General features: G+C 38.8%; 1 protein-coding gene across 5 annotated transcripts in view; it reads right to left on the minus strand.

Moving 5' to 3' along the window:
- The window catches only part of PIEZO2 (piezo type mechanosensitive ion channel component 2), a 290,923-nt gene that overhangs the window by 120,830 nt on the left and 143,164 nt on the right, over positions 1 to 26,929 (minus strand). For all 5 annotated transcript variants that reach the window (XM_042031628.1, XM_042031618.1, XM_042031647.1 and 2 more), the window contains exon 5: positions 12,227 to 12,389. In XM_042031628.1, the coding sequence (XP_041887562.1) occupies positions 12,227 to 12,389 (163 nt within the window). The remainder of the gene's footprint in view (positions 1 to 12,226; positions 12,390 to 26,929) is intronic.

Genomic DNA, 26,929 nt, shown 5'->3' on the forward strand with positions numbered 1-26,929 from the left:
CATATAAAAAAAAAAAAAAAAGTAAGAGTTTTGAGCCAGGTTCTCATTTGGTATAATATAGAATAGCTTTTTTGGCACTAATTTGAACTTGTGTTAGCCAACACTAGTTCTGGCCAAACCGTATCTCTGTGTATGAAAGTAAAAAAGAGAGATTATTGGTATTTTTCATCAGAATAGCAGTTTTATATTTATTGGTGACCTTGAGGCAGAAAAATTCCACGCTGACAGATAAGATTGCAGTAGGAACAGATGAACTCTCAGCCTACTTAACCAAATTCTTCTGTACCACTGCATTATGTGGATTCCCAAAAGAAGAAAATTCCCTGTAGTCACCTTTGCTCCTTCATTTCACTTCTAAGTTTGTTGCCAGCTTTCTCCTCTTACTTCAGAGCATTAACATTGTTGTGAATGCCCAGGAAAACAAACAAACAAGCAAGCAAACAAACAAAGCCCCCAAACAAACCTTCTTATTCTCAAGAGTCTCTATTTTACAGACAATGAAATGCATAATAAATACAGCAGGGCTGATCTGGAAAATTTACATTTCCCTTGGACTTATCCAGCTATTTCACTAGCAATACACATTTTACATGGAGCGCAGTAGAATTTCAATTGCTTTCTTATTGTCACCATTCACCTATACAGCTCTCAACAAATGAATTATGAGCTCCTTATGCAAAAAAAATACAGAGAAGGCAGCCCAAAAATGCCATCATTACACTGCAAACCATGTGGCACAAAGAGGCTTTCTGTCTGTTCATCACTGCTGCTGATATCTGAGCTCCTATTTCAAGGATAGGAGACGTTAAATATTTGGAAACAATGCTGACACTAGGCAGAGCAATGCATTCTGCCCTAACTTCTGCCAGAGCTGTATCATTGAGAAAGTTAAACAAAGGGCAAAAGTTGTGATCATTTTTGCTTGTGTCACAAATACTAGATTAACATGCTCTTCATCTAGTTCATTTGGGTCCAATCCTGCTTCTCCTGGACTGGTTCTATTGCTCTGTGCCTTGGGCTTAATATGACCAGTGAACAGTGAAACCCTCAATAGTGTCCTTATCTCAAAGAAAGAGAATGAGTGAAACTGATGAGCAGTTAAATGCTTTGAAATGGCACACTTACTAAACATGGATCTATGTGAAGGAGAACCTTGCTTCTTCAGCTTGTGCCTTCAGGCTGCTGAAGACAATACATATCAAAACATAGACTCACTTAAAAAGTGTGTAGGAATCACTTCAAAATAAATAAGTTACTTCATGGAAGGCTTTCAGGATTCATCCCTCTTTGAATACTATGTTAAACATAAAGACAGGATTCATATATTTATTACAGTTTAAAACAGCTGATACAGCAATGAATTATACATAGGCAGGAACAGGAAATAAGGTCTGGACAGTCACAGCAGAAGAATTATAAAATATTCTCAAAACAGAAGCAGAAAATGTTCTTGTGGGGAAAATGAAAATAATCAAAATATTTTTAAGTATAAATTGGAGGAAAGTACACAATACCTTCAAACAATAAAATAAAAAAGAGGACACAGAAGTAAGGAAACCACACAAAAACGTCCCAGTGAAAGGTGGGACTTGATATCCTTTTCTGCCTCTCATCCCTACCTGCCTTCCTAACCTGCCAAATTCACAGAGTGGTCTCCTCAAAATGGATCTTCGGATTTTCTGTCATAACGAGGATCATAATTTTTTAACTTTACCAGGCTATTTACTCTTGCTTCATTGGTCTAAAGAACCTTTAGGCTACATTTTGCCTTGAAAGTTCAGCATTAATAATCTACTACTGACATGTATGACACAGCACAACCAGGGGGAAACAGTAGGGAAGAGGATATTTCACTGGACCAGGATATAACTGAAGCTGAGAAGGAGATGATGATCCAAAGTTTCCATGGACTGAGGCATATACACTTTAAGGATAGCTAAAAGCTTTTAAGTCAACGAGTTACCAAAGAAGTTAACATTCCTTGGTTTTCAGCTTTTATTTAGATATGAAAATATGAATTCCGAGTTCAGCCAGAAAGTTAGGATGTCACAAACATTCACAGGAAATGCAGAACAACCTACTTCTGGTGTTACTGAGGCCACTGGATGTTGGAAAGAAAACTTCAGCATTCTGAACCTCAGGAAATACCAAACTGATTTACCAAGTTTTCCTTCTAAAACTGCAGAAGTCTGTTGGGAGTTGGAATTCTTCAACCGCTCTCCTCAGATTAAGACAAGCTAGCAAATGGGATCGTCAATAACAACCATAATATGGAGCCCAAGAAGCTCTTTCAGAAGACATGCATGTTGGTTTGCAGCTTTCCAGCACAGCTGGAATTATCAATGATATGGCTGTGCAAGGATGGCCTGGTTTCCTGACAGAGTTGATGGTTATTTCAGCAAAGACTATGACAGTTAAACAACTCTGGGTTTGATTTTACTTTTTTTTTTAAACAAACATATCTGTTTTTAATTCAGTATCCAAGATGGAAGGCCATGTTCCTTTGCTGAACTAGATGAAAGGCCATGTCCCAGTGTATGTCGAAAAGACAAACTTTGGATTCCCCCACTCTCATATTCCCCGCCCTATAACTCGATTATCTGGGCTGGCTCTCCATTTTCTCACATGGAGCACTTCAAATTGCAGAAGGCAGGCAGCAAACAGTGAACAGTTTTCACATCCAACATGGTGATAATGTGCTTGTTGTTTTAACACTTTCTGATGATTAAAAAGCCGTACAAGTACACACTCATCACAGAACACCATTACTCCAGTCAGACTGCTTTGCAAAGCTCTTTTTTACTATGTGGATTAGTCTAAAGCTACAAACCCATGCTACATAGGCTACAGTTAGAAAAATACTTTTACTTCCATAATAAATTACCTATTATGCAATTACAGGATCCCTGTGGATGCTGATTAAATCAAATAAACTTCCCCATTCAAGGAGTATAGAGCATTTGTGAAGCCATAAACATGTGTTTCCATGACCCTTGCTCTGCAGAGCAGGGCCCCAGGACTTTTTATAAACAAACTAAATGCAGTTTAGGTTTTTTAGCAATCATGTGGAAGTCCCTGGAGTATTTATTGTACAACACTTTTTTAAGCTGCCAAATTGAGATAGAGAACAGGCAAGGAAACTGAACAGCTCCTGTGGCAGCTATGGCAGCTACTATTGTGGCCAGGGCCAGAATGTCCATTAGCTACTTTGGGGGTTGCTTTTTCAACATCCAACTTTCAAACGTTTAATCTGGTACAGTATAAACACTACTGCACAGAGATATCCTCTAGTCCAAGAGATGTATTTACTAACAGGAAGCCTTAACTCTAACCTAAACCCCATTTTTGCTTCAGAGCACTCCTTGCTTTGTACCTACTTTTAATAGTGTTGTGTCTGTAAACACAAATTTGCTCATTTATTGATGCTTCGATTCTAGGGGGGACACAAATGAAGCCCTTCAAAAATTCAAATACTGACAGCAACAACATTTAATTAGCCAGAATTATTACAACTAAGTGGATGCAAGTCTTGTAACTCCCATCCCTGTGAATACATTGCATTAATTATTGGGACTTCTCAAGCATGCACTGCTAAGCTCACAAGAGTAAGTTCTCATAGGGGTTCAGATGCTTCTTCCTTCCACTTGGCTCATAAGTGTTGTAAAAATAGCCTCTTTTCAGTATTTTGACACTTCCTCCCAGCCAGTACCAGGAAACAAACAGAAAAGAGTGGGAATGTTACACTTTTCTAGCTGTAGCATCCCAGACCTCAGCACAGAGTTTTAACCCCTGCTGCTGATAGCCACACCAGATTCTCTCAAAGGAGCTGGATTGTCTTCATGCTGCCCCATAGTTTGTGGGCCCTGGGACTCACAGTCACAGCAGCCTGCTGACACTGCCACTGTAAAATTGTGATTCTCTCAAGACGTCACCACCTAGAACTAATTCTTTACCTCTAATAAGAGATTTTTATTCCATACCTGTGATAGAGTAACACAGATACAATTTACTAGACATCTAAGTCTGTTAAAGCCACTAGGCCCAAGTTTCTGGACTTCCCATTTCAAAAAGCCCCTGTAATGAACAGCTCAGTTTAGGAATTATCTGAGATAAGCTATTAGATTCAATTATGCCAGCAGAACAAAAGAAATAGACTCTATCTCTTCTCTCACACTTAGTTCAATTGCCTCCATAGTCACTTAGCTAATGCATTCAACCTATCATGACATGACAGAGTTCCTACTTGTATGTTTGCTCTAAAAACCCTCTTTCCCCCCTAAAAAAGGGTATTCAACCTTTTTCTTTAAATATGACATCATTGCAGCAGTAGGAAGAATTAATTATCCATTGATTTTCTATATGCACAGATGTGCAATAAAAAAAAAAAATAACCATAATAACACAATATTCCTTAGACAGACCCAGCTGTGAGCACAAAAGCTGAATAAGAAATTTAACTGCTACTTCTTTTACCATCAAAGGAACTGCAAGCCCTTAATGTGATACAAATGACTGTAGTTTTAACCTGCAGTCAATACTAAACCATGTTAAGGCAACCATTTATTGAATTTCCAATTTTGCAAAAAAAGCGTAGAACTCCACTGTCGTTCTGAAAGCATCAGCACGTGAGAAGAGGATGTTCTTGTTTTTCCTGCCACAGAACAGATTCAAATATTGTCCCTGCTAAATGAGCTGAACTAATCAAATGTGAGACTGCAGTGAACATTTTGGTAGGTGTTACATTAATGAGATAGATGCATCTTGGAATTAAAGCAGTTTATTTTAATAATTTATATTACTCAACTGAATTACTGAAAAGAAAATCCTAAATTAACTTTAGGTCACATAGATCTTACTGGAAAATTTTATCACTGGTGCATCTTAACTGTGCTAAATCCTGGGTTAAAGGCCTGCACAGAAAGATAGATGTAGATCAGAAAAAACTTTGAGTGTGTTTGCAGTGTTTTATAGCAATAAATGCCATACATATACTTCCACAGTAAAATCTTCTGTGGGAAAAAGTAACTTGTTGCAAAAAAAAAAGGATCGGCTATTTACTGGAAGCACCTAGGGACAGAAGCATTTAGCAAGTCAAAGGATATTAAAAATAAATTAATAGAGACAAGCAATATTCTGAATCAGGATAACAGCAAGGTAACTCATTAAATCCTGTATACAATAGATATTGTACTGAGAGAACCAGAGATTATTTCACTTCCCAAAGTACCCATCGCACCTGAGCAAACACTGAGTGATTTCAGCACAAGATTCACTTGGCCAGTATTGAAATACAGTTTCACATCTCAAGTTCTGAAGGGTGCCCAGCACAGAAGACAAACACAAAAGAGAGGGGAACTCACAGGCAAAGTTCAGCGTTTTGGCCTGAGATGGTTAAACACTTTTTTTTTTTTATTTTAGTGAAAAGGAAATAGGAAGAGTTGGGTTATGACAAGGCACAACACAGTTAACTGACCTAGAGCAGGCATGCACAGCACCCATACAGAGTAATTCCTGGCCCAAGAAATATACATACAGTACCATTAAGCATCTTGCTAAGAAGGAGAATAAATAGCCCAGCCATGGCACTGTGGTTATTTGCAGTACTGTCTCAGCTCATTCCAAAGTGATTTGGGTACTTCTCCAGCACCGCCCTGAAGAACCTCAGATAACTGGGATGAACAGGAGAATGGGATGTCTAATCTACAAGAGGATCCAAAGCTACTTGTCTTCTTTTGTCTTGAAGAACAACCTTTAAAGAAAGATGTGGGGTTTTTTCTCCCAAACTATCAGAGGAATCAATTTTAGAGAAAGAAACATTGTATTGAAGCAAAAGAGCAGAAGAACTTAGAGGGTTATTGCAGCTATGAGTATATGGGCAATATAAATTAGATGTTTTCTTACCACCAGAAATGCAAAATTACAGAACAGGGTCATTTCTGATTTCAGTGGTATGAAGGAAAATTGCCCTGTTTTCAAGATGGTGCTTTCTACCTTCCAGATGGAATTGTGTGATACAGCTGCCTGCAGTAACAAAAGACTGAATTCTGTCAGCCAAGAGATTCCTTCTCGTACTGTGTTATTCATCACTTAGGCCGTCCAAAGGCAGCAGTATTCCAGGATTTTCATCTCCTAGTTAATAACTCTGTCTCTCAAAATTTGGAATGGAAAGCAGTTAATAACGTCAGCGAAGAGCTGCCACGAGAAGAATTGCATCCTGCCATGTGTCTCCCCAGAATAGGACAGATGCTCACTGAAGTTTCCTGCTGGGCAGGCTGACAGCCCTTGGTAAAACACAATGCACTGCACTATATAACATCATGTAGCTGCAGCCTGCTGTAGTGTAATTGTGTATTTGTGTTAAGACTTATCCAAAGACATGTGCATCAAACCAAGGAGCTAATGTAACTTGTAAACTTTTGACCCTTGTTAAGATGAGATGCATTAGAATTGTTACTGAGGGAGGCAGCTGTGTACGGTCTGGCAAACTTCACCACTATAAACATCACAAGCAAAGAGATAAGGGAGCCTCATCTACTCTTTTTAAACCACAGAAAAAAGAAGTTTTAAATCCTGTTTATACCATGTTCAAAGCACACAAAGACCAAGTGGGTTTGACCAGTTCTCCAGAGGTCATAAACAGGGAAGCATTTATTACCAATTAGAAAAAGCTAGTGCTGTGCTAAATAAGGATGACAATGAGAAGGAAAAAAGATGAGACATAAAAGAGGTTTAATCAGGAAGCTCAAAGAAGCCAAAAAGTTCCAACTGTCTCTAAGAAGTTCTTTTTCCACAGTATTTCCCACAATAGCAATAATTTTCTCTCTCAGAAGAGAAGCTAATATTGAAAGAGAAGTTGCATATGGGAAGAAGGTGTTTACAGAAATCAGGGCCAAAGCATCCCATGTCAATGGCCACTAATCAAGTCAGGTGAATGCTTGATACCGGTAAAATAAAATAAAATTAAGACACAAACACAAAGCAATAAATCATCTAAGGAGAAATATACCCATCACAGGCCCCAAGAAAAATGGGATGGTCCTGTAGACAGGGTCATGGGCATCACTGTAAACTGCTCAAAGCAGGTTACATCTGAAGGCAAGAAAAATGCAACTGCAAAGACTGGGACATCGGATCTTTCTCAGTGCTGTTCTCTTCACTTATGCAGGACATTCAGGTAGGTGATATGCTGCTAGAATTGCTCAGCTCTAAAATCTCTGAACCCAGTGATCAGTGTCATAATATTATCATTTAAATCAACAATAAGAGCTTGCCTGAAATGCTGAGGAACTGATAATCTCTGTAGCTCGAAAGAATATTGCAGAACTATAGTTTGCTCAGAAAAAAAAGTACTTAAAATGACAAAAGAAATTAACCCCAGAGACTGCCTACCTTTAAAAGGACAAATATGGAAGAAAATAAATACATTTGATTTCCCTTATACCATCTCACTCTGGTTTACAACATGTAATACAAGGGACCTTCCATAAAATTAAAGAGTGTAAAATTCAAAATAAAATTAAAGAGCACTTATTAAATTGTGGAAGTCCTTGCTTCATGATGCCACCGAAGCCAAGAAATTAATGAGGTTTTAAAATAGTCTGGGTAATTATATATTTAACAAGATTATTCAGAGTAGTTATAATTATAAACAACTTCTTTTGGAAGGGATTTGAAACCACATGTTTTAGGATTAAAGTCATTCTCACATTAGAGAGATCAGGATAAATTATAATGTTGCAGAAGGGGCAAAAGAGTATTCTCTTAATTGCTATTGTCCTTATCCAGCAGGTACCAGCTGCTTTCAGGATAAGGATACTGGTCTAAATGGGTAATTCCTACGCTAGAAAGTCCTTGGACAAGTCATGGGACATGGGCAGTTCTCAGAGCCTGCCTGTTCTGTTCTGTCCTGAGGGAATGTACTGCAGTTACACTTGGAGACCGGGACCACATGAGTGCTCTCAATGCACTCCATGCTCAATATCGGTGGAGGACAAACAGCCCTGTCACTGTTTAGAAGGACAAAGCTAGGGAACCAAGCATTTTTACTGCTTCTGTGTGCCAAGGGACACAGGAGCCAAGAGACAGATGAAGTAATAGACCTGAGGACACAAACTAAGTTAATGGCCAAAGTGAGAACCATGCCGGTCCTCCTGATTCCAGCCCAGTATCTTGACTCCAGGCCAAGCTCTCCCCAGATTCTTCTTAAACTTTAGTTTATTTTAAAACAATGTCTTTTTCCTTTTTTTCCTTTACCTTTTGAGATCCCAAACAAACATCTGACTTCTGCAGAAAAGAGGATGGGTAGAAGATCTGGGATCAAGCTTGCCCCAGATTATGGGACAAAGTACAGACCCAGTGGTCCGATTTGCTTTCTAGGAGATCATGCACAAGAAACAAGCTTAAATGGGCAAGGTAGCAAGTGCCTTGGGAGGAAGTTGCATTGAAGACTACAACATTTTTTTTCAATTAAGATCAACACCTCTTCTAAAGTTTAAGTTGTGCAATTGCAGAAGGATTTTCCTTCCTGCCACTGTCACTTAAAACATTAGGCAATTCATCCACAGTCTCAAGAAAAGACTTCCTTTCTAATACCTATCAGACTGTATATACTGTATCTGCATTTTGGCACATAAACCACCATCTGCTCCAAATCAAAAATGTCGTACTTTCAGCTGCAGCTGGGAGTTAACTGTTCTTTCTTATTTTCTTCCACCTTTTACACCTTGTGACTGGCATTGTGCTTTTCGGCATTTGCAGCCCGGGCCTGTCTCCAGCTGAATTCACCTGCTTTAAATTTTCGGAGCCCTAATAAAAAGGGCCTGCAGACACGTTTGCTCCAAGTGTGCAACCATTTAGGGGTGGTAATGAGTTGGACTGCAGCCTGGTATCTGGCAGACCTTCCCAGTCCATGACTCACTGTTAATTAAAACCACACTCTTTGCTTATTCCTGGGATAGCGTTACTTACAAATAATTGAGAGTCTCACTGCCTTAGAGCTCCCTCCCCCAGTTCTGTTCTGTAGAATAAACTTTTCTGACGGAGATCTGTTTCCCTTAAAGTTGGATGCAGCGTAATGGAGAAAGACACCCATTTTTCAATGAATCCTTGTTGTTCTTAATTTGGATTCTGATACTTTTCCTTGTTTTGAATTGCATCTCAATCCACAAGCAATCTGATCCATCGTACGTGAGGGCTGGTTTCTGGAGGCTACTGCCACGCCAAAATGCAGCACAAGAACTGCTGCTCAACTGGAGGCATTTTTATGGCATGCCCATATATCAACTGAAATGTGATGGGCTCACACAGACCTTTGAAAAGGTCAATTTTAGCAGTATCAAACCAATTATTTAACAGGTTTTCCTATACAGAAATGTTGGAAGGAGCAGATAGATTAACCTTTCTTTTTTAATTAAGCCTATTATGATAGTATTTCACTCTCCCCCAAAGCAAAGAGGTCTGAGAATCATTAGATGTAAATAATTTAATGCAAGACGGTAAAGCTGCAAGACACTGCTTTGGCTTGGAAGTGCCCATTTCTTGATTTATAAAACCATCTGTTGCTAGGCATCTATCAACCTGAAAAGTCACCTCTCTGATGGCTCTGCTAAGCCTGTTTAAATCAGCTGATGAATTCTTAACAAAATCTCCTACCACAAATCTCTGAGGTCTGGTGGCAGGAACTCTCAGCAGCAGCTCTTCAACTCTAGAATTGGTCTAACAAACCCAGGACTATCTCCCTTGGAGGTACAGTACCAAGCTCAGCATTTTTCCTGAAGTCTCTTTGTAGGACAGTTGTTGCTGCAACTCAGTTTGTGTTTTCTAATTCAATGGAGTTACACCATCAGTAACGAGCTGCACCAACACAGAGCCACAGGCATCGGTCAGCTCATGCAGAATTCAGAGAACTGGTCACTTACTTAAGTCTTCCCTTTTCCAGTGTAGTCTACCAAGAAAGAATTGAAAATTACATGAAACCTACACTGTTTGGACTCATTTTAGATCATGTCAATATTCTCCTGAATTCAGACACTCAGCAGCTTGCTCTGCATATGCATTAGGTTCCTTACAGTCAGTCCTGCCAAGTACATATTCCTAGCAGATTCAGCTGCTTCTGCCTCCTCCTCCTAACTAGCAGAAATACTTTCAGGATGTTATATGCAGACACCTAGAAAGAGAAAACTGAAGTTTGGAAAAACGTGTTTAATTGGTATTTGATTTTCCACTCTCCATTTCACTCAATCTTTAAAAAGCTAGCAGATTACTCTGATGCAGATTCATCACTTCAGCTGAAGGGCAGAATTCCTTAAAGTATTTGAGATCACCTCACATAACAGAAAATATTATCCCTTTTTAAAAAAAAACGCCTGTGATAGAACTTTGGGTGTCACTAAATCTAAACACAGCTGCTATGTTCACTAAATATTCTGCAATATATGCAGTTTACAGAACATAAATAGCACTCACTGGGTTTTGATGTGAAGAAGTAAAATGTATTTACACACATTTCTATTTGACCAGTATTCATATTTCTTTGCAGACAGAGTTTTTTTCTTTCCCTCCTTCTTCCCTTGTGGAATAGTCTTGCCTTGGCATTGAGGTAGCCAGTCCAGGACCAGCCCAATATAAAGCTACATTCTGTGCTATGCAATTAGTGTTTGTTAAATCTGTTTTTCCTTGCACTGTAGGGAAATGACTATTGAACCCTGCCTGGAAGCTAGCACCCATCCTCCCCAGGACACTGAGCTCCCTTTGACCCAGACTCCAGGCTCAGGCTCAGCTCTGAACCAAAGAAAAAGTGAATATCTAAACATCATCATCTGATTTCAGAGGAACCAAAGTATGCCCATCTTTCTTCTGAGTTTCTGCCATCAGATTACTCCTGTTTTGTGCTTGTGAATACTTTCTTTTCAGAAGATCAAGAGCACCAAAGAAGTCTGTTGGAGCTCACTTGGTAAAATAAAATCCTTTTAAGAGGAGAGCTGAACACAAACCATGCTAATAAGCCACACTTCTTTCCCTTGCTGGGTATAGCCCAAGGTTCTAGCCTGCTGCTAAATCCATTTTGCACAGCTTCAACGATAAAGCAGATTTAAAGCTGATAAAACCAGGTTCCAGGAGACACAAAACTTTGCATATGCACATCAGACCAAACCCTACATATCCTCCAATGCGCAGTTAAAAAGCTGCAACCTTCAGGCAATCCTCAGCTGCCAGGAGAGCCCATAAGAATTCCAAGTGCAACTGAGTATAAAGCAGAGTTCTGATATTGATCTCTCATGTGCTAGAAACTTGACCAGCTTCTGGCACTGCCACAACCCAGACAACGTGGCAACATGCAGAGAGGCCTCTTTTTACTCTATATAGTGGCACCAAAATGGGCAACTGATCCCCCTAAGTACTTCACTCACTTCAAAGTTCAATTTCTATTTGAAATGAGCAAGTTGAAATTGTCTCCCCTAAAAATGGTGGTTGGAGAGTAAAGAAAAAAACATTCCACCCATATGTAAAAGAAGACAGAAAATGAGCCCCAAGCCATGCTAGACAGTCTGATAAAAAACATGTTAAGATTAGTAGTAGGAATTTCTCTGCACCCTGGGATGAATTCCCACTGTGGCTTTTTATACTATAAAATTGTTTTCCTCTTTCTGTGGGTTTTTCTGCAGATTTGGTATCTCTGCTACTCTTCTGCCCACTAGTAAAATACACAGCAAACACATCAACACTTCCAGCTAAGTCATTCCCCCAAATCATTCTCAATCTCACTCAGCATGACCAAAATTTAGGTAACTCCTTCCATGAACTTAATACACAGTCTCTCTTCTGTCCTTTAAGAATAATTTCTGATAATCACTCAGATGCTGCTCTTACACTTGGATAACAAATCTGGAAATAGGAATGCTATCTAAGAAACTGAGCACTGTATGTAGCAGAACAACCTTTTCAGATTTAACCAGCAGCTCTGGTGAAGAACAGCTTGTTCCATTGGACTGTCAGGATTGTATGCTACAGGATTGAAAAATCCTGTAGCATATCTCTAACAGTTTTCATATTCTGCTTTGTTTTCTCAACATAGTAACTTTAGATTTTCCCCACTTTAAAACAAATCATTTAATTTCCTGAAAATAAGTTTACTTCTTAACATAGCCAGCCCTCCTGAAACCATTTCAGAACACAGGAATGCCAAAGCTCACTAAAAGGCATACAGATAGAAATGTGTATTTGATACCATCTCCTCATTTTCAAACTGCATGTTGCACTGTGCTGCATCCTCGGTTACTGGCTTCTGAAACATGTTGCGGCAGATGAGCCATATTGTCAGACTAGCAATGAACATCCCAATATCTGGTACAAATAGTCTGATCACGTTCCCAGCATCTGCTCCTTTCACACTGTATGGGATGAAAAAACAACAAAAAAAACAAAGAAACATTTGTTACTTCTAATGACATTTTCAACTGGAACAGAAAGTAAGCTCAAGGCAAAGAAAAAACCCCAAATCCCCAGTAATAAGAAATCTTTTCAATGTGGGAAATATGAAGATGATCAATGAACTCTAGACAGACAAATATTTTTGCTCTCCAGAAGTACAGAATACATGCTTATTTGCTGGGAGTTTGCACACTCATATTTTAGTGATACCTAGCATTTTGTTAACCCAATTCTGAATAAATTTTGTTGAGAGCAATGCAGGAATAACCTTTAAATGCAACAAGAAAGACTTCAGCTGAGTACCTGGAAGATCCATCTGTATGAAGCACAATCCCTTTACTGGCATTCTTTGCAAGGACAACAACATCCAGGTCCACCAAGGACAAGCATGTCTACCCAGACAAGATAGCATTCATGTCACCCTTAAGTGCGCCCTAATCCTACTTCCTGGCACACAGATGAATAACCAGAAAGTCTTTAATATTTTCACATGTTTTATTATGCTAATTGTTAATACATTTTATTCAACCAGACCATCTTAATACCTTTTTGCGTATTTAATCACTAGTATTTAAGTACAAATATTTAAATGCTAATTAATGTGTTCAATCCCTGCCAAGGAAACCTTTCTTCTCCTCTGAAAGATCTGTAAGACTTGATGACTTTTATATAGGAAAAAGATTGCGCTGTTTCACTGTGCAGATTTAATTGTTTATACTAGGAAATATGACTTTCTGGATTTGATTGTGGTGTCTGAATTTGGATCACTGTTAAAAAGAAGAGCCTGGATTCAGGTTTAGTGGCACAACAAACAGTTTATTAAGCTGCTGAATGGACTTACTAAACTCCCAACTATTGATGAGAGGATATAATCCTAATTATTTGAAAATGTGAAGTTAATGCATTTTAAATATGCAGCTGTAATTTCAATTTTATTTTTTTATAAGGCTTATGTCTGTAGTTAGTTCTGAGGACAGGTGAGGCATTGATATAGTTCCTTCCTGAGTGCACTAGACCAGGTCTTCATAGCCTGAACTAGTAGAAAACTTAATAGGTTGTTTTATAGATGCAAAGAAAGACGTCACCTCTGGCCTTTCTTCATCGCAGCTTTGAAGCCTAAAAGAAACTGTTTGTGAAGCACAACTGTTGTGAAACCTGCAACTGCTGTGATTAAATGCAGGCCTGGAGTATCAAAAAAGTCTCTAATGTGATTACAACACAACCAGTGTCAAGAACCGTGTGGGTCTGCTCATATGCCCACGATCAAATCCAACATTTCCATCACTGCTGCTGACCCAGCTTTTCCACTGATGTGTATCTTGCAAAATAACATATGCTCAAAGTGGGATTAAGGTAAGAGATCAGAAAGCTGGCTTTAATGTTTGTTTCAACAGCTTAACCCTGAACAGTCATGTACTGCATGGCAGCTAAGTAGCTTGAAAATATTTCACTAATGGCTTTCAGTTGTACTAAAGCAGAGAAAAAAATTAAGTAAGTAATTGAAAGGCTTGAAAAAGAGTTAGATGGCAAAGTCCTTGCTGGACTTGTTTCTTGTGTCACTGGTAGAAGCACAGCATGCTGTGCAGTCAACTGGCCTAGGAGAGCATGGGCACTCTGGTTAACATTACAGAAAACCCTGGCTTGACACGAGCCCTTGCTCATTTTGCAGTACCGTGGCTCTTACTATCACTGAAGATTAGTCCAGGCTGCACCTTGGCAGAAAGAGGTAAAAAGTACATGTTTAATGAATCTTATTCCCATATACCCAGTGTATATGGGTGTCATAATAACATTCATGATTTTTTTTCCAATAATCCCGATCATCATGCTGAAACATGCCTCTTAAAGTGGTTTTACTAAATATCTGGGAAAAAAAAGTCTGAATTCTTGATTCTCAAATTTTCACTCGAGTATTTTTCTGAAAGAATCGAAATACAACCTCAATCCAGAATTAATTAATGTAAGAACAATAGAAATTTGCTAGGATCATGTTGAAAAATGGGTCAGATTGCTTCTATGTAACACTTCAGTAAGTTATTTTTTTCTTTACACAGATCTGGAGTCTTAATTAATTGATAATTTAAAATTAATTTTGCATCACTTCTGAAGCCCTTCAGATTCAACATGTGTACAAATTAAAAACTGGCAGCCTTCAAGTACTAGCACTTCTTAGTTGCACCAGGTTCTCCTTCCTCACATTGTACTCCCATGGAGCCACGCTGGGTCTTCCTTCACATATCCTGCTCCCCAGACCAAGGGGAGACCCCTGCGGGAGCCCTGCCTCTGGTGCAGCTCACATTTCTTTCCAAACCAAGTGCTTCTGATCTTTCAAAATAAATCATTTAGCATGTTGTTGTGAGAGATGTAACATACAGCTCAGGCTAGCAGCAGAGAGCCTGAACAGTGATACCTAACCACAGAGCAGGGAAAAATTCTACACATGAATAGTTTATTCACCAAAACCAGTCGCAAATGTATGCTGTCCCCTTTTCCCCATGAAAAGGAAAACAAATTGACCTCGGTGTGATAATTAAAAAGGAAACAAAAGATCACTTGAAAGCAGAGAAATGTATATTCTTCTGTAAAGCAGAATAATAAACTGTTTCATTCGACCCCAAGTAATTTGCTCCCCACTTTTTCACAGCAAAAGCTAAACAAAAATCAGTTATTCCCACTTGTTATCTCTGGCAATACAAAAAAGAATGGCAAATACTGCAATCATTCCACAAACATTTCTCACTTTATTTGCGCATTCACACATGGTCATATTTTGCATTTGATAACAGTCTATACATTGTGCTCTTTCCTCCAAAAGAGCCTTTCAAACTACGAAGTTAAACAGAAGAACAGGAAGCCTATTCAGATCTCCTACAACAACAGCTTTTTTTTTAATCCCTGCAAGAATCTCACGGTGTTCAATGAATTGGTCATAGCCCTTGATCTACAACTAGTAAAGCATAATTTATTCACCTAAACTAAATAATTTACCTACAGGGCAGCTTTAGTTGTAATAGATACCAGTGACTGAAGCTTATAACTCAGCCAGAAATATATTCTGCAGTGTAATTACAGTAAATGGCAGCTTCAGTTTTTCCTTCTTTCTTCCAGGATGCAGAAGAAAACAGGATGGGGACATGGACACCCACATACACACACACACACACACACACAGAATTAGGAGTTTAAAGTGGGTTTTTACTTTCCCTTGACCAAATAAATCAAATTGCAGACAATTTTTAAGAGAAGGGACTACTGCAGTTAGGGTTGCAAGAGTTCCTCTGTAACAAAAATAACCTCTGTAGGACAGAAGGAATTTAATGACTTTTGCATCAATATGTGAAACTGTTTTTTCATATCAACAGACTCCTAATACAGCTGTTTCCTCATCGGACAATGTGTTCCCCTGCTGATTTCAGCTGTATACTTCACATTTACTACTCTAGAAAGGGATCATCTGTATTTTCTTTGTATGTACAGAATTTTTCTAGGACAGTCTGACCCTGGTCTATTCCTGAATTTCTCTGGTGTTCAAGAAACTAAGCAAATTTTCCTAGTTTATCTGCATTGAGAATAATTTTAGCTGTGGATAAATGTTAAAACCGTTCTCTTATTTCACGTACACTCACTAGTAGTCAAACAAAAAAACAAGTGCCAGCATAATGAAGTATTACATTCTTGTTTGGTGCTCTAGAAATCAGCATTTCAGTTTGCTTAAAATAAAATTTTCATTTTTTTCCTTTCTAGAATAACTATTTCTCACAAATTACAATTTTTCATCTCCTACTGAATGTACAAAGCTTTGGTGAACAGTGAAGTGTTAATACTGCCATACCTGATTTCATTTCTTTAGAATGGCAGACACTAACTTCCTCTTTATTGAACGTTTACAGAATAAAACCAGAAATGAAGCAGAACTATTAGAATTAAAACTGCAATGGCTTCAATTAAAAAAAAAAATATAGTAGCACACGCGAGTCACCATGCATAATGTATAAAATAGTCCACATGTAGAAGGAATACCAACAGCCTTCAACTTTAAATATTTACTATTTCGTTACAAATAAACAAAAATGGGAAAGAACAGCCAGTCTTACTTAAACAGAACTAAAATTAATTCAGCATCAGCCATGTATCACAATGTTAAGCTTATGTTAGACAATAAATAAGATAATGCTTCCAGATTAAAGAACCATAAAAAGCTTGATTTTATATTGAATACTGGGTAAACAAAGTATTTTAAAGGTTACTTTTTATTGCAATTTTAAAAAGTTATCAAAAGTCTTATTCATGCATACTACATCTTTCCATATATGCATACATCTTTTCTCCCCTCAGGGGCTTTCTATAGCACCTCTTTACTTTCTAATTAATTTAATAAAACAAAAAAGGTAATACTGTATTAACAGTTTGCAAGCGATAAACTAAGGAAGAGATGCATGGATGCTAATAATTTCCATTCATCTGTTTGGTGACTGTGAAACATCTGATATTTCTAACTGGATCTAATATTTCAGAGTAATTAATGCACTGCTGTAGATGCTTACAGCTGAATTCCCATGGGCTTCATCTGCAACTGTAGTAACTCAGTTTAGAGGTAAAACAGACCCAAGAACCATAAGCATGGACCCCTGGAAACATGGACTGGCAGTATTTCACAGGTGCTACGCAGTACTGTGAATGATTCATTTGTTTATCACTAGTATCCTCTCTGTGATCCAAAAATAGTGGGAACTTTGAGGATGCAAAAGGCTACTACTAACCAGATGGCCTTAGAGATGTGCCTGCTGAACTTTGCTGTTGGAAGAGGGTGTTGGGGATGGTTGCAGCTAGAAGATAGTTATAGAGGCTCCTTGTCCTCTCTCAGTTTGAAATAAGGATGAAATGTCTGATCCCATACTTACTCTGCTGGGAAACTCACACTTTACTTATCTGGGTCTGAGGATGGCAGGCCTGGTCTGAGCCGCAACCAGCACTTCAGTGAATGTAGGATGCTCACATATTCATGCACATATTCATATATTCATGCTGCCATACTTGTCCCTGGTGGCTCAGAAGACAAGTTTGCTATGATGTTGGTTCACATGGCAACCTTGACACCACACTCACGGCAAACCTGTGCCACGTGTAAGTTTACAGGCTGCTGAGTACTGGTAGGTCTGCCCTTAGTCCTTTCCCTATCTCATGTTCATCCACAAATTGAAAATAAATTATATCACAAAAAAAATACAAACTTAGTAATATTAATATCCACAGTGCGGCGCATGCTCACTCTCTCTCTTGCACTGCCTTCATAGGATGGTCCTTTCAGTTCATGCAGAGCATGGCATGTGTTTTACCCAAAATACCTGAAGTTGCACTTCCAGAGAATATTGGTTGTGCAAAGTAAATGCGTGGGAGGAAGAGGGAAGCAAAAATGCATAGAAAACTACCTACAAAAATATTTAGCATGCACTGACCTACCCAACATACAAGTTCAAAGGGCTCCTGAAGTATTTGCAAAATCTAAATCACTGCTTACAAACTATGTCTGCACGGATTCAAAAACCAAAAGTACACTTTGCTTTTTCAGGAACGATACCTTGCAATGAAGAACACACTCTGTATTGCAAAAGTGTTTAACCACGTATTAACCAAACATTTGCTTTCCAAACACCGCTATGCAGAGAGAGAGAGAGCAGCTATTTGAAACTAAATGTACATTGCCAAGATTTTGGTGACTGTTGCTTGCATAAAACATTCAACATTAAGAAATATGGGTATGTGCAATGCGTAAAACATTGGTTTGTGGCAATTTTTCTCTTTCTAAAGCACCCATTGTATCTTTTTGTTCATTCATCTTCTAATAAAGGGCAAATTCCAGCTTGCCCAGGGCAGCACACAGAATAGTTAAAATTCAGCAGGGATTTAGCAGGTATCACGCAAAGCGCTCAGCTGCACTATTGCCAGACTCGTGACAGCACAAGATCCAGCTCACTTTGCCCATGTCCCACAGCTCCAAATGTGGAGCAGGACTCACGTTGCACAGCCAAGAGGAAGTGAGCGAAATACCCTCCACACCCATGGTGCTGTGCGTGCCAGCCCCACAGCACGGTGGTGGAAATGACAAGTCCATCCGCTACACAAATTATTTCAGGTCAGAATGGGAATGTGATCCTAGATGGAGGCAGAGCCAAAGTGAGCCAAAGTGAGAAGAGACCTGAGGACACCTCAGCTATAAGTGAATTTTTGTCTTAACTCTTCAAAGAGACTCCTTGTTTCAACTTTGAACACTTCTCACACAGGCTTCTCACTTACACAAGCATTGTATAAGGATTTAGCTTAAGCGTTAATTCAGTATTCATTGATCTCTGCATAACATTCCCAGTAAAATTTGTCCAAAATGCTCATAAATATTTGGTAACTGGCAGCAAAGTGTTTACATAAAGGCATACAGAGATCCATATGTTCCACAATAGTCCTGACTAAAAGAAAGCACTGAAAAGCCTGAAGCAGGCTGACATTCAGTGATTATTTCAAAATGTATTTTCCCCTTCTCTCCGCAGTTTTCATACTCTAGTTGGAGCATGAACAGATCATCACTTCAAACTACTTTTCATTTCATTATATTTCCAGCATATAACATAATCACAGAAAGAAAAAGACACATCTAGATTTTCCAGTCAGCTGCAGATGAGGAAGGAATAATATTTCCCTCAATTACAACAACCAACATTGTAAATTACTGTCATTTTACAAACTATCTCCAATACAGAGGAAAAGCACACAACTACCAGGGGTTCAATTTGGAGTGCCCACTGCACTTCGGTGTTTGCATAGAAGACCCTTCCATGACACAAGACCCATTCCTAATTTAAAACTATCCAAGTGAAAGATTTGCAGGGATGGGACCATTCACCCTCAATTCTTCCATATGAAACAGCTCCCAGTCTACCCTGCCTGCTCTGGACATGCCCATCTTTCTCTTCACAGCATCAAGTGCAACAGGACAGGAAGCATTATCTAACCTTCCTCAGCACCACCTGCCTGAAAATCCCAGGGGTTTAGAGGCAAGAGAACATGGACATTGCTGGAAGCAGACTCCAGCCATCAGAGGCATGTGTACAGTATCTCCCCTCACCCCCCAGTTGACTTCCATTAAAACTGGACAAAGGAAACTGATCCACCCCTGGTGTACTTTGATCAATTCTACAGTGTCAATCAAAATAGAAGTGGAGTAGAAATCAGTGGCAAACTAAATGTCCCAATGCCATTAGATGTTGCTTCTAAGTTTTCTGTAAATGGAGCCTGTAACACAATCTCTGGGTGGCAAACACCCCACATCCGTGTGGGAGGGGAGAGGACTAGTCCCCTGCACTGCTTGATGCCATCTGCCCAATTGCTGGATCTGCCACCAAAGATCTTTCTCAGGTGTGAGAGGCCACTGTAGTGTTTCGCCAGTGTGGGAGGCTCTTACCTTGTCTAAGCATTGGAAAAACCACAATTGCTTAGATCCAAACTGGGCATAAAGGAGCTGAAGTCAAGTGCTCACGCTTTTACCTCCAGGCTGGCTGGGTGCCCAGCATGAGCACACTGCAGCAGGCTGCTCAGACCCAGCACAGGGTATGCTCCTGCTCCACCAGCCACAGGCTTCCTTGTGTTTCATGTGCCAATTGCTACTTGGAGATCTCATGTGACTTGCTCGTGAACAAAACCCAACAAAAACAAAATAAAACACAAAGCCAAACTGTTAAGCATGCATCCTAGAGAGTTTTTTGTATACTAATTGCAATGCTGATTGCTCTCCAGATTAAAACAAAGCCTGGCTCGCATTCTGCTGCTGGTGGGTTTACCACTGTACTGCTCCCAGCTACCACTGTACTGCAGGAGGCTGAGCTGTGCCAAGAAAAACACTGACAACAGTCTCACAACTCAAGTGCTCAAACAGCACAGGCCATAAAATATCTTCTATCAGATGTTCCTTTTCTTTGAATCCTTAGGTTAAATGGCATGAGAAAAGTTAGCTGAAATTAATTTAGCTGAAAAGAAAATAAGCACAAGGGGTGGTAGGAAGTGAGCAACCTGAAAACTTAACACAAACACTTGGATAACTAAGATTCATCCTGAATGGAGACGACTTCTAAGAGGGTCTTATGTCAATGCTGAGGCAGCCCAGACCATCAGATCAAGATGACACAATGACAGGCTTCAGAGGCACAAGGATTCTACACAGAAATTGTCCAAGCATAGAGAAAAATTTTCTCCTTACTTTCAGTTAGCAATGAGGACATATCTGAGGTACCAAATCTAACAGCAATGATGAAACCTCAGGCAAAGACTGCTCTGTCATCTTTTCCTTCCTTCTATTCCATGATACTCCTTTACTTGTCAGCATCTCTTAATCTGTAGTGACATGAAGTTACTCTTCTTTTTGCAAAGTACCTTGACTACTGTAGCATGCTGTTAGAAATGGCATAGAGTAATAATCACAGATTTTTCAGGTTTTGCTTTCAAAGTGGTAGAAATGAATAATTTTCTTGTTAAGTTATTAACAATATCCCTGTCATACTTCAGGCTTCATTCCCCTTTAATCTCATTGGGTTGCTGACTGCACATATGCTGCAGTTGTTAGCAGAAAGCAAATTTACCTATATGATTTACATACCTGTGCCTCGTGATCTCTTATTTGTCTCCCTAGTTTTATCTAAGGCTCACCTGGGCACTTTATTAAGTCCTCTTGTTTGTTTAACCACTGGTGTCACATAAAAAAGATTAAAATCTGCCTTCATGGGATTTGGGAGTTCTCCTGTCACAAATGTACAACCAATATAACACCCCCAGGCAGAGGCTGGCACAGAAGCACCAGAAAGAAAACAGGCATACTATGCACTGCTAACATTTGCTAGACTGACTGACCACCTTCCACAGTTCTCTCTTGAAAATCTAAGTCTCCAAATAAAATAGAAGATAATAGAATAGAACAGAACAGCTCAGTTGGAGGGGTCCTACAATGATCTTCTCGTCTAGCTTCCTGACGACTTTAGGGCTGACCAAAAGTTAAAGCATATTATTAAATGAATTGTCCTGATGCTTCTGATAAGACTGGAGTCCTCAGACACTCCTCACAGGAAATTCCTTCCAGCCCTTACACCAGCTTTGTTGCCCTCTTCCAGAAAAGGACTTAAGCACCCTTCTTAAACTGTGGGACCCTCAAGCGCACACAGTGCTCAAGGTGAGGCTGAACTGACACTGAAAACAGGGGAAAATACTGGGTGCACCACAGTCTCTTTCTCTGAAACCACTGATTTTAATTATTGACATCCTCCTGCCCTAGACTACAATGAGCTCTACCTTAAAATAATCCATTTATTTATTTGGTTTCAGACTTCTGGCTGATCATATTAACAAAAAGAATCACCCTCTTTCTGCTCACTAATGAAAACTGTCCTCACATTGTCATATTATTAATATTCCATATTAAATTCAAAGGGCAATCAATGTCTTGAAAACATGCACAAAACTGAACCTGCTAAGTTAGAGCCTGTATCATTCCCAATGAGTGAGGAATGGGAATGGCATAAAAAGCCTCCCTGACTTGAAACTGTACCTCTGCAGTTCACCAGCATTACCAGAGGAAGTCCTAGAGTGGAGACAGGACTGAGGGAGCATCTGGAGTTGAAGGCCTGGTCTGTGAGCATGATTTTGCAAAGGGATGTAGCAGCATCCCTTTTTGTGTTATTTCTGATTCAGCAACTACTCTCCAGAGGTCGTCTCCAAGCACCTTCACCTGGAATTCAGCCTTGAACAAAGCTGATACAACATATAAAAATCATGATGACATTGTGATTGACAAAGTTGTATCTTGGCTCACGTGGATTCCTACAGCAGTTTCCAAAAAAACAAGGAATAACAGAAATAATAAAATAAGATTGACTAAGAGGATGTTTCAGAGACTTCATTAAAAATTAATAGAGACTTTTGTCTTTCAAAGTTTTATCATCTCTCAGACAGTAAAGAGGAGGAGGATAAAGCTCTTTGCTCACTCATTTTGTCATGGAAAGAGAGAGCCAGATGATCAGCTGATACCAATTATAAATTATTGGTCAAGATTACAGAAGGAAATGAAATATGGGGGCCGACTGATCCGATTTCTAGCAGAACTGAACTGGAGCAGATGTGAGCATCGAGCCCTGCAACTCTTTCCTCACACATGTCTTTTTCTCCTCTGAATGGTAACCCATGAAGGGAAAACTTGGCTTCTCAGTAAGTTCCCCTAATTCATCTAGGTTCCACAATAACAGCATATATTCCTTTGCATTCTGACAGTGTGCAGAGACCACAAGAGTCCCCAGTGAACTGGGGGTGTTAACCTCCATTCCACTTTTCTCATCATATGCATATGGAAATGAATATTTACTGGCTGCTTGGAAGAGTCAGTACGGAACATTCACTCATGTCAAAAAAATGGGAAAAACCCTATACTGTGGAGCTCTCTTCCAGGACTAGATTAATTTTTCAACACAAATGTTATTTTCTGGAAGAAAGAAACCTCACTTATTTCCTCTATTTTTTACTGATTAAACTATTCACCACTTTACACTACTATTTCATATTAGCTCACCATTTGCCCAGAGCATCTAATACTAACCTTCCCGTGTAATAAAAAGTCTACTAAAATTTTCTGTTTACTCTTCACATGTAGAAAAGCCCTTCATGTACCTGATTCTCTTAGTTTTCTAGTCACTCTGAACATCCCCAGAGCTCTCAAAAAGAGGAGTATTTGACCACTCTTTAAATGCATTTTAGGACTTGTGCAGGGTGGGGTTGTTGTAACTAGTGCATCGTGATGAGTGTGATTTAGATGCAGAGCTAATAGGTATTTTACTTTAAAAAATCAGGCTTTTACTTTAAAAACCATTTTGTTAGGCAAAAGAAAATTATGAAATGAATGTGCAAAAACACTCTTACAGAATCCACAAATACATTCTTTCGCCTTTTAATTATATCAGACTTTATCATGATATCTTTGTACGACTTTTTATCCTTGTTTTTTGCATTTGTGTGCTTTATCCTCTTCACTGATGAGTTTTTAATTTAAAAGTTACAGCTGATTTGATTGTTCATTCACAACTGCATCTGCTGCATCAATGAACCTTTCAGTTGTGCAAGCACTTGCCAATGACATCACAGAGTAGCGGGATGCAGTTGGATGGCAAACACACACATATACTAAAGCTACAGGAAGACTGTAAGTAAATAAAAAGTAACCAAAGTACTTTTCTACATACTGAATCAAAAGAAAGAAATGTTATGACACTGCAGTGACAGTGGGAGGGAAGAAGATATGCCAGATTCAGAAGATGATAGATATGCTGCCATTTGCAGCAATGTGGAACAAATATAAAGTCTGCACTGCTGTTTCCACCCTGGCAGCTTGGCTGTCTGCATTGTACACAATCAGATCTCTGACAGACGCTTGATTCACACTCACAGTGCTGAAATCAGGCTGGCATGCCAGAGACAAGGCAGCTTAAAGCCATTCCCCTTCTAGACTGAGATGGAGTTACACTGTGAGTGTTGCAAGAGTCCATCACAGCTCAAATATCACTTTGATAGTTTCAAAAGCTTTACTGGGGATGCAAAATTTTCCTAAATGTTCACTTTCTGTAGCCATGTGACTGTGAGAGTCACCAACTTTTCCTTACAAAGAATACACACATCCGTTTACAGCCCTCACAGCTATGAAGAAAAGCTGTGAAATGTGAAACAACTTCACTCTTAAAGGTTAGAAGCCAGGAGAAAAATAACAACAGTTTTAAATCATTCCACTTTGAAGCTATTCATGATTATTCTTGGCATCCAATTTTTACTTATTTGTTACTTCAAGTTAGAAAACAGCAGAAAAGCCATAAAAATACTTCAGGGAATGCATCTTTATATCTGGAAAAAAAGTAACTAATATAGCAAGAAAAAAGAAAAAAATATTTTTTGTTTCTCAATAAACAACATTATATACTGAAATATACATGTCTTTGGTATCTACAGTAGAGTGTATCTAGTACCAAACAGGTGGTGTAAAATTTTAATTTCTGTTTTGGTCCAAATTGCTCTAGTAGAGAGCACTTTTAGCACTGGAAGAACGGGACAAGTCCATATTAATTGCTCTTTTGTCCTGGCCTATCAAGTTATTCCTTTTCCCAAAAGCTATCCACAGTGTTGGAAACATTGGAAAGTGGCTTTATAAAAGTATTTGGCTTGGCTTCTAAACACACCTTTGCTCTACTGTTAGAGAAACACTATGGTGTATGTCAGGAAACTTCAGCCATGCTGATAAATAAATGAGTTTTAGGTTTGTTTGATGGACTTCTTCAAGTGGGGTATATTTCAAAGTTGACTTTTCTTAAAGAAAAAAGTTAAAACAGGTTAAAACCAGTTAACATTACAACATTAAGCCATGTAAAAGGTCAGCTCCCCAAGGTGTGGTTTAAGAAAAGAAAAACAACCATAAAGTATCTAAAACGCTTAACTAAAGTACAACTCAAGAGAAGTTTTACATGGATTTCTCCCCAGAAGTGTTTCCTATTTAAAATTTTATAAAAGCATGAAGGAAGAAAGTGTAATGTAGTAAAACTGTTATTATACTAGGATCAGACATATTAGAAAGTAGAACACTAGGGCAAGACTATTTGCAGCAAAAAACTGACAGACTACTGAATTTTTTTGGCAAAAAAAACCCCAGACTACCGAATTTTTGGCTTTTGAATATCTTCAGAAAAAAAATAATAGATTTGGGCAGCACTTTCATTTGGAAAATTGAAAGTACAGTGTTGATTCAACTAAGTTCCCAGCACTTGCAACAGATTAAACAGATTACAGATAAAATGTTCAAGAATCATAAAGATTCCTGGGTTACAAACCCAACTCCCAAAGGGACTCAGGCCCTTGAAAGATGTTACTTTGATGCTTTTAAAAACTTAAAAGTTAAATTGGGTGATTTTTTAATTTTCCCCAAATCCAAGAGTCCCCCTTTTTAAAAGAAAATATGCTTTTGCCAAAATCAACAAATTGGCCAAAATATGCCTAGGAACAAGCAGTCACTGCAAGTCTCTGAAAGACAGAGAGAGAGTGAGAAAGTAGTGAGAAAGTAGGGCCATTGGCAGATGTATACAACAGAGAATCCTGGTCCTGTGTTAGATCAGATGATAAAACCAGTTTGATCCTCAGGCTCGACAACCCTAGCTTAAAAAAAAATTTAAAAAGAAGAAAAGGAAGAAAGTGGGGTACCTTCTCATTCATAAAGCAACTTGTAATTAATAACACTACTGTGCTTCTCATCTACACACAGCTCAGTTATAGATTTATCACAGGCACATCGCGCGATTAAGAGATTCATTTGCCTCCAGGATGTTTGCACACCAGCTCTCTTGGACGGTGCTCAGGAGGCTGAGCAGGAAGCAGGACTGTCCTGCTTCCCACAAGTAAGTGGCTTCTTGAACTTCAGCTTGCACAGGCAGAGGATTAAAACACAGTCATCACACAACTGTGCTTCACTTGTATAACATCATGATTTTCCTCTGGACTGCCTGATGTGATGTGCACCTTGGATTTTTACTACTTGAATTCTCTCTAAGTTAGAGAGTTTAGAATTCTCTGAATTTTGAAGAATTTACTATATTCCCTAAAACCTAGTTTATTTATTTATACCACTAAAAATGAATTTTTGCCCTGGTTACATAATGGTTACTCCCATGAGACAGACCTTTGAAATCTACTGAGTTGCTTATATAATTAAGGACCATGTGTTCAGACATCTAGAAAATTCACATCGCTGCTTTTTGAACGTTGTTCAAAAAGATGTCAAAGTAGCTTCAATCAACCCAGAGGAAATTCCTTTCTTGGCATATTACAGTGATGTACACTGGAGAACAGCTATGATTACTACAATCATTTTAGGTAGAAATTGTTTATGTTACCATTAAGACAAGCTTATGCTTAAACATAAAGATGGGGGGATTAAAACCCAAAAAATCTCTTAAAGCTGCTCAAAACAAACGACGTTACTTTAGTGAATGTTTACATATTTTGTGATAGTTTAATCACTTTTTCTTAATAGGGACAGCTTTGAGAAAATCCCATAAGTAAGTAAGCAATTACTGGTCTAAGTGTTTTCAGCCATGTGGTCATCATCTCCTAAAAAGCTTCTATAAAAAAAGTCTCCCTTGGTGAATTATTCTTTACAGTCTCACAGGTGTGCTACACAAAGGCTACAAAACCATCACTGGCAATATATTAAAAAATAATCTCTGACATGTTTGCTAAGAAGAAACATGTTTATTTTGCAAAAGCTAGGACAGTGTATCACAAAACGTACAAAAATGACGTCTGTCAAAAATCAGCTTCTCTTATAACTAGCTTAAGTTTAAAAAGTACATGAAAAGGATGGGAAGAGGATAAGAGAGGAGGGGGAGGGGAGGAAAAGATGGAGGAGAGGAGAGGAGAGGAGAGGAGAGGAGAGGAGAGGAGA

This window comes from Corvus kubaryi, unplaced genomic scaffold, assembly GCF_017639235.1.
Source record: "Corvus kubaryi isolate FWS band 111438036 unplaced genomic scaffold, C.kubaryi_AGA036_p1.0 132, whole genome shotgun sequence".
NCBI lineage: Eukaryota > Metazoa > Chordata > Aves > Passeriformes > Corvidae > Corvus > Corvus kubaryi.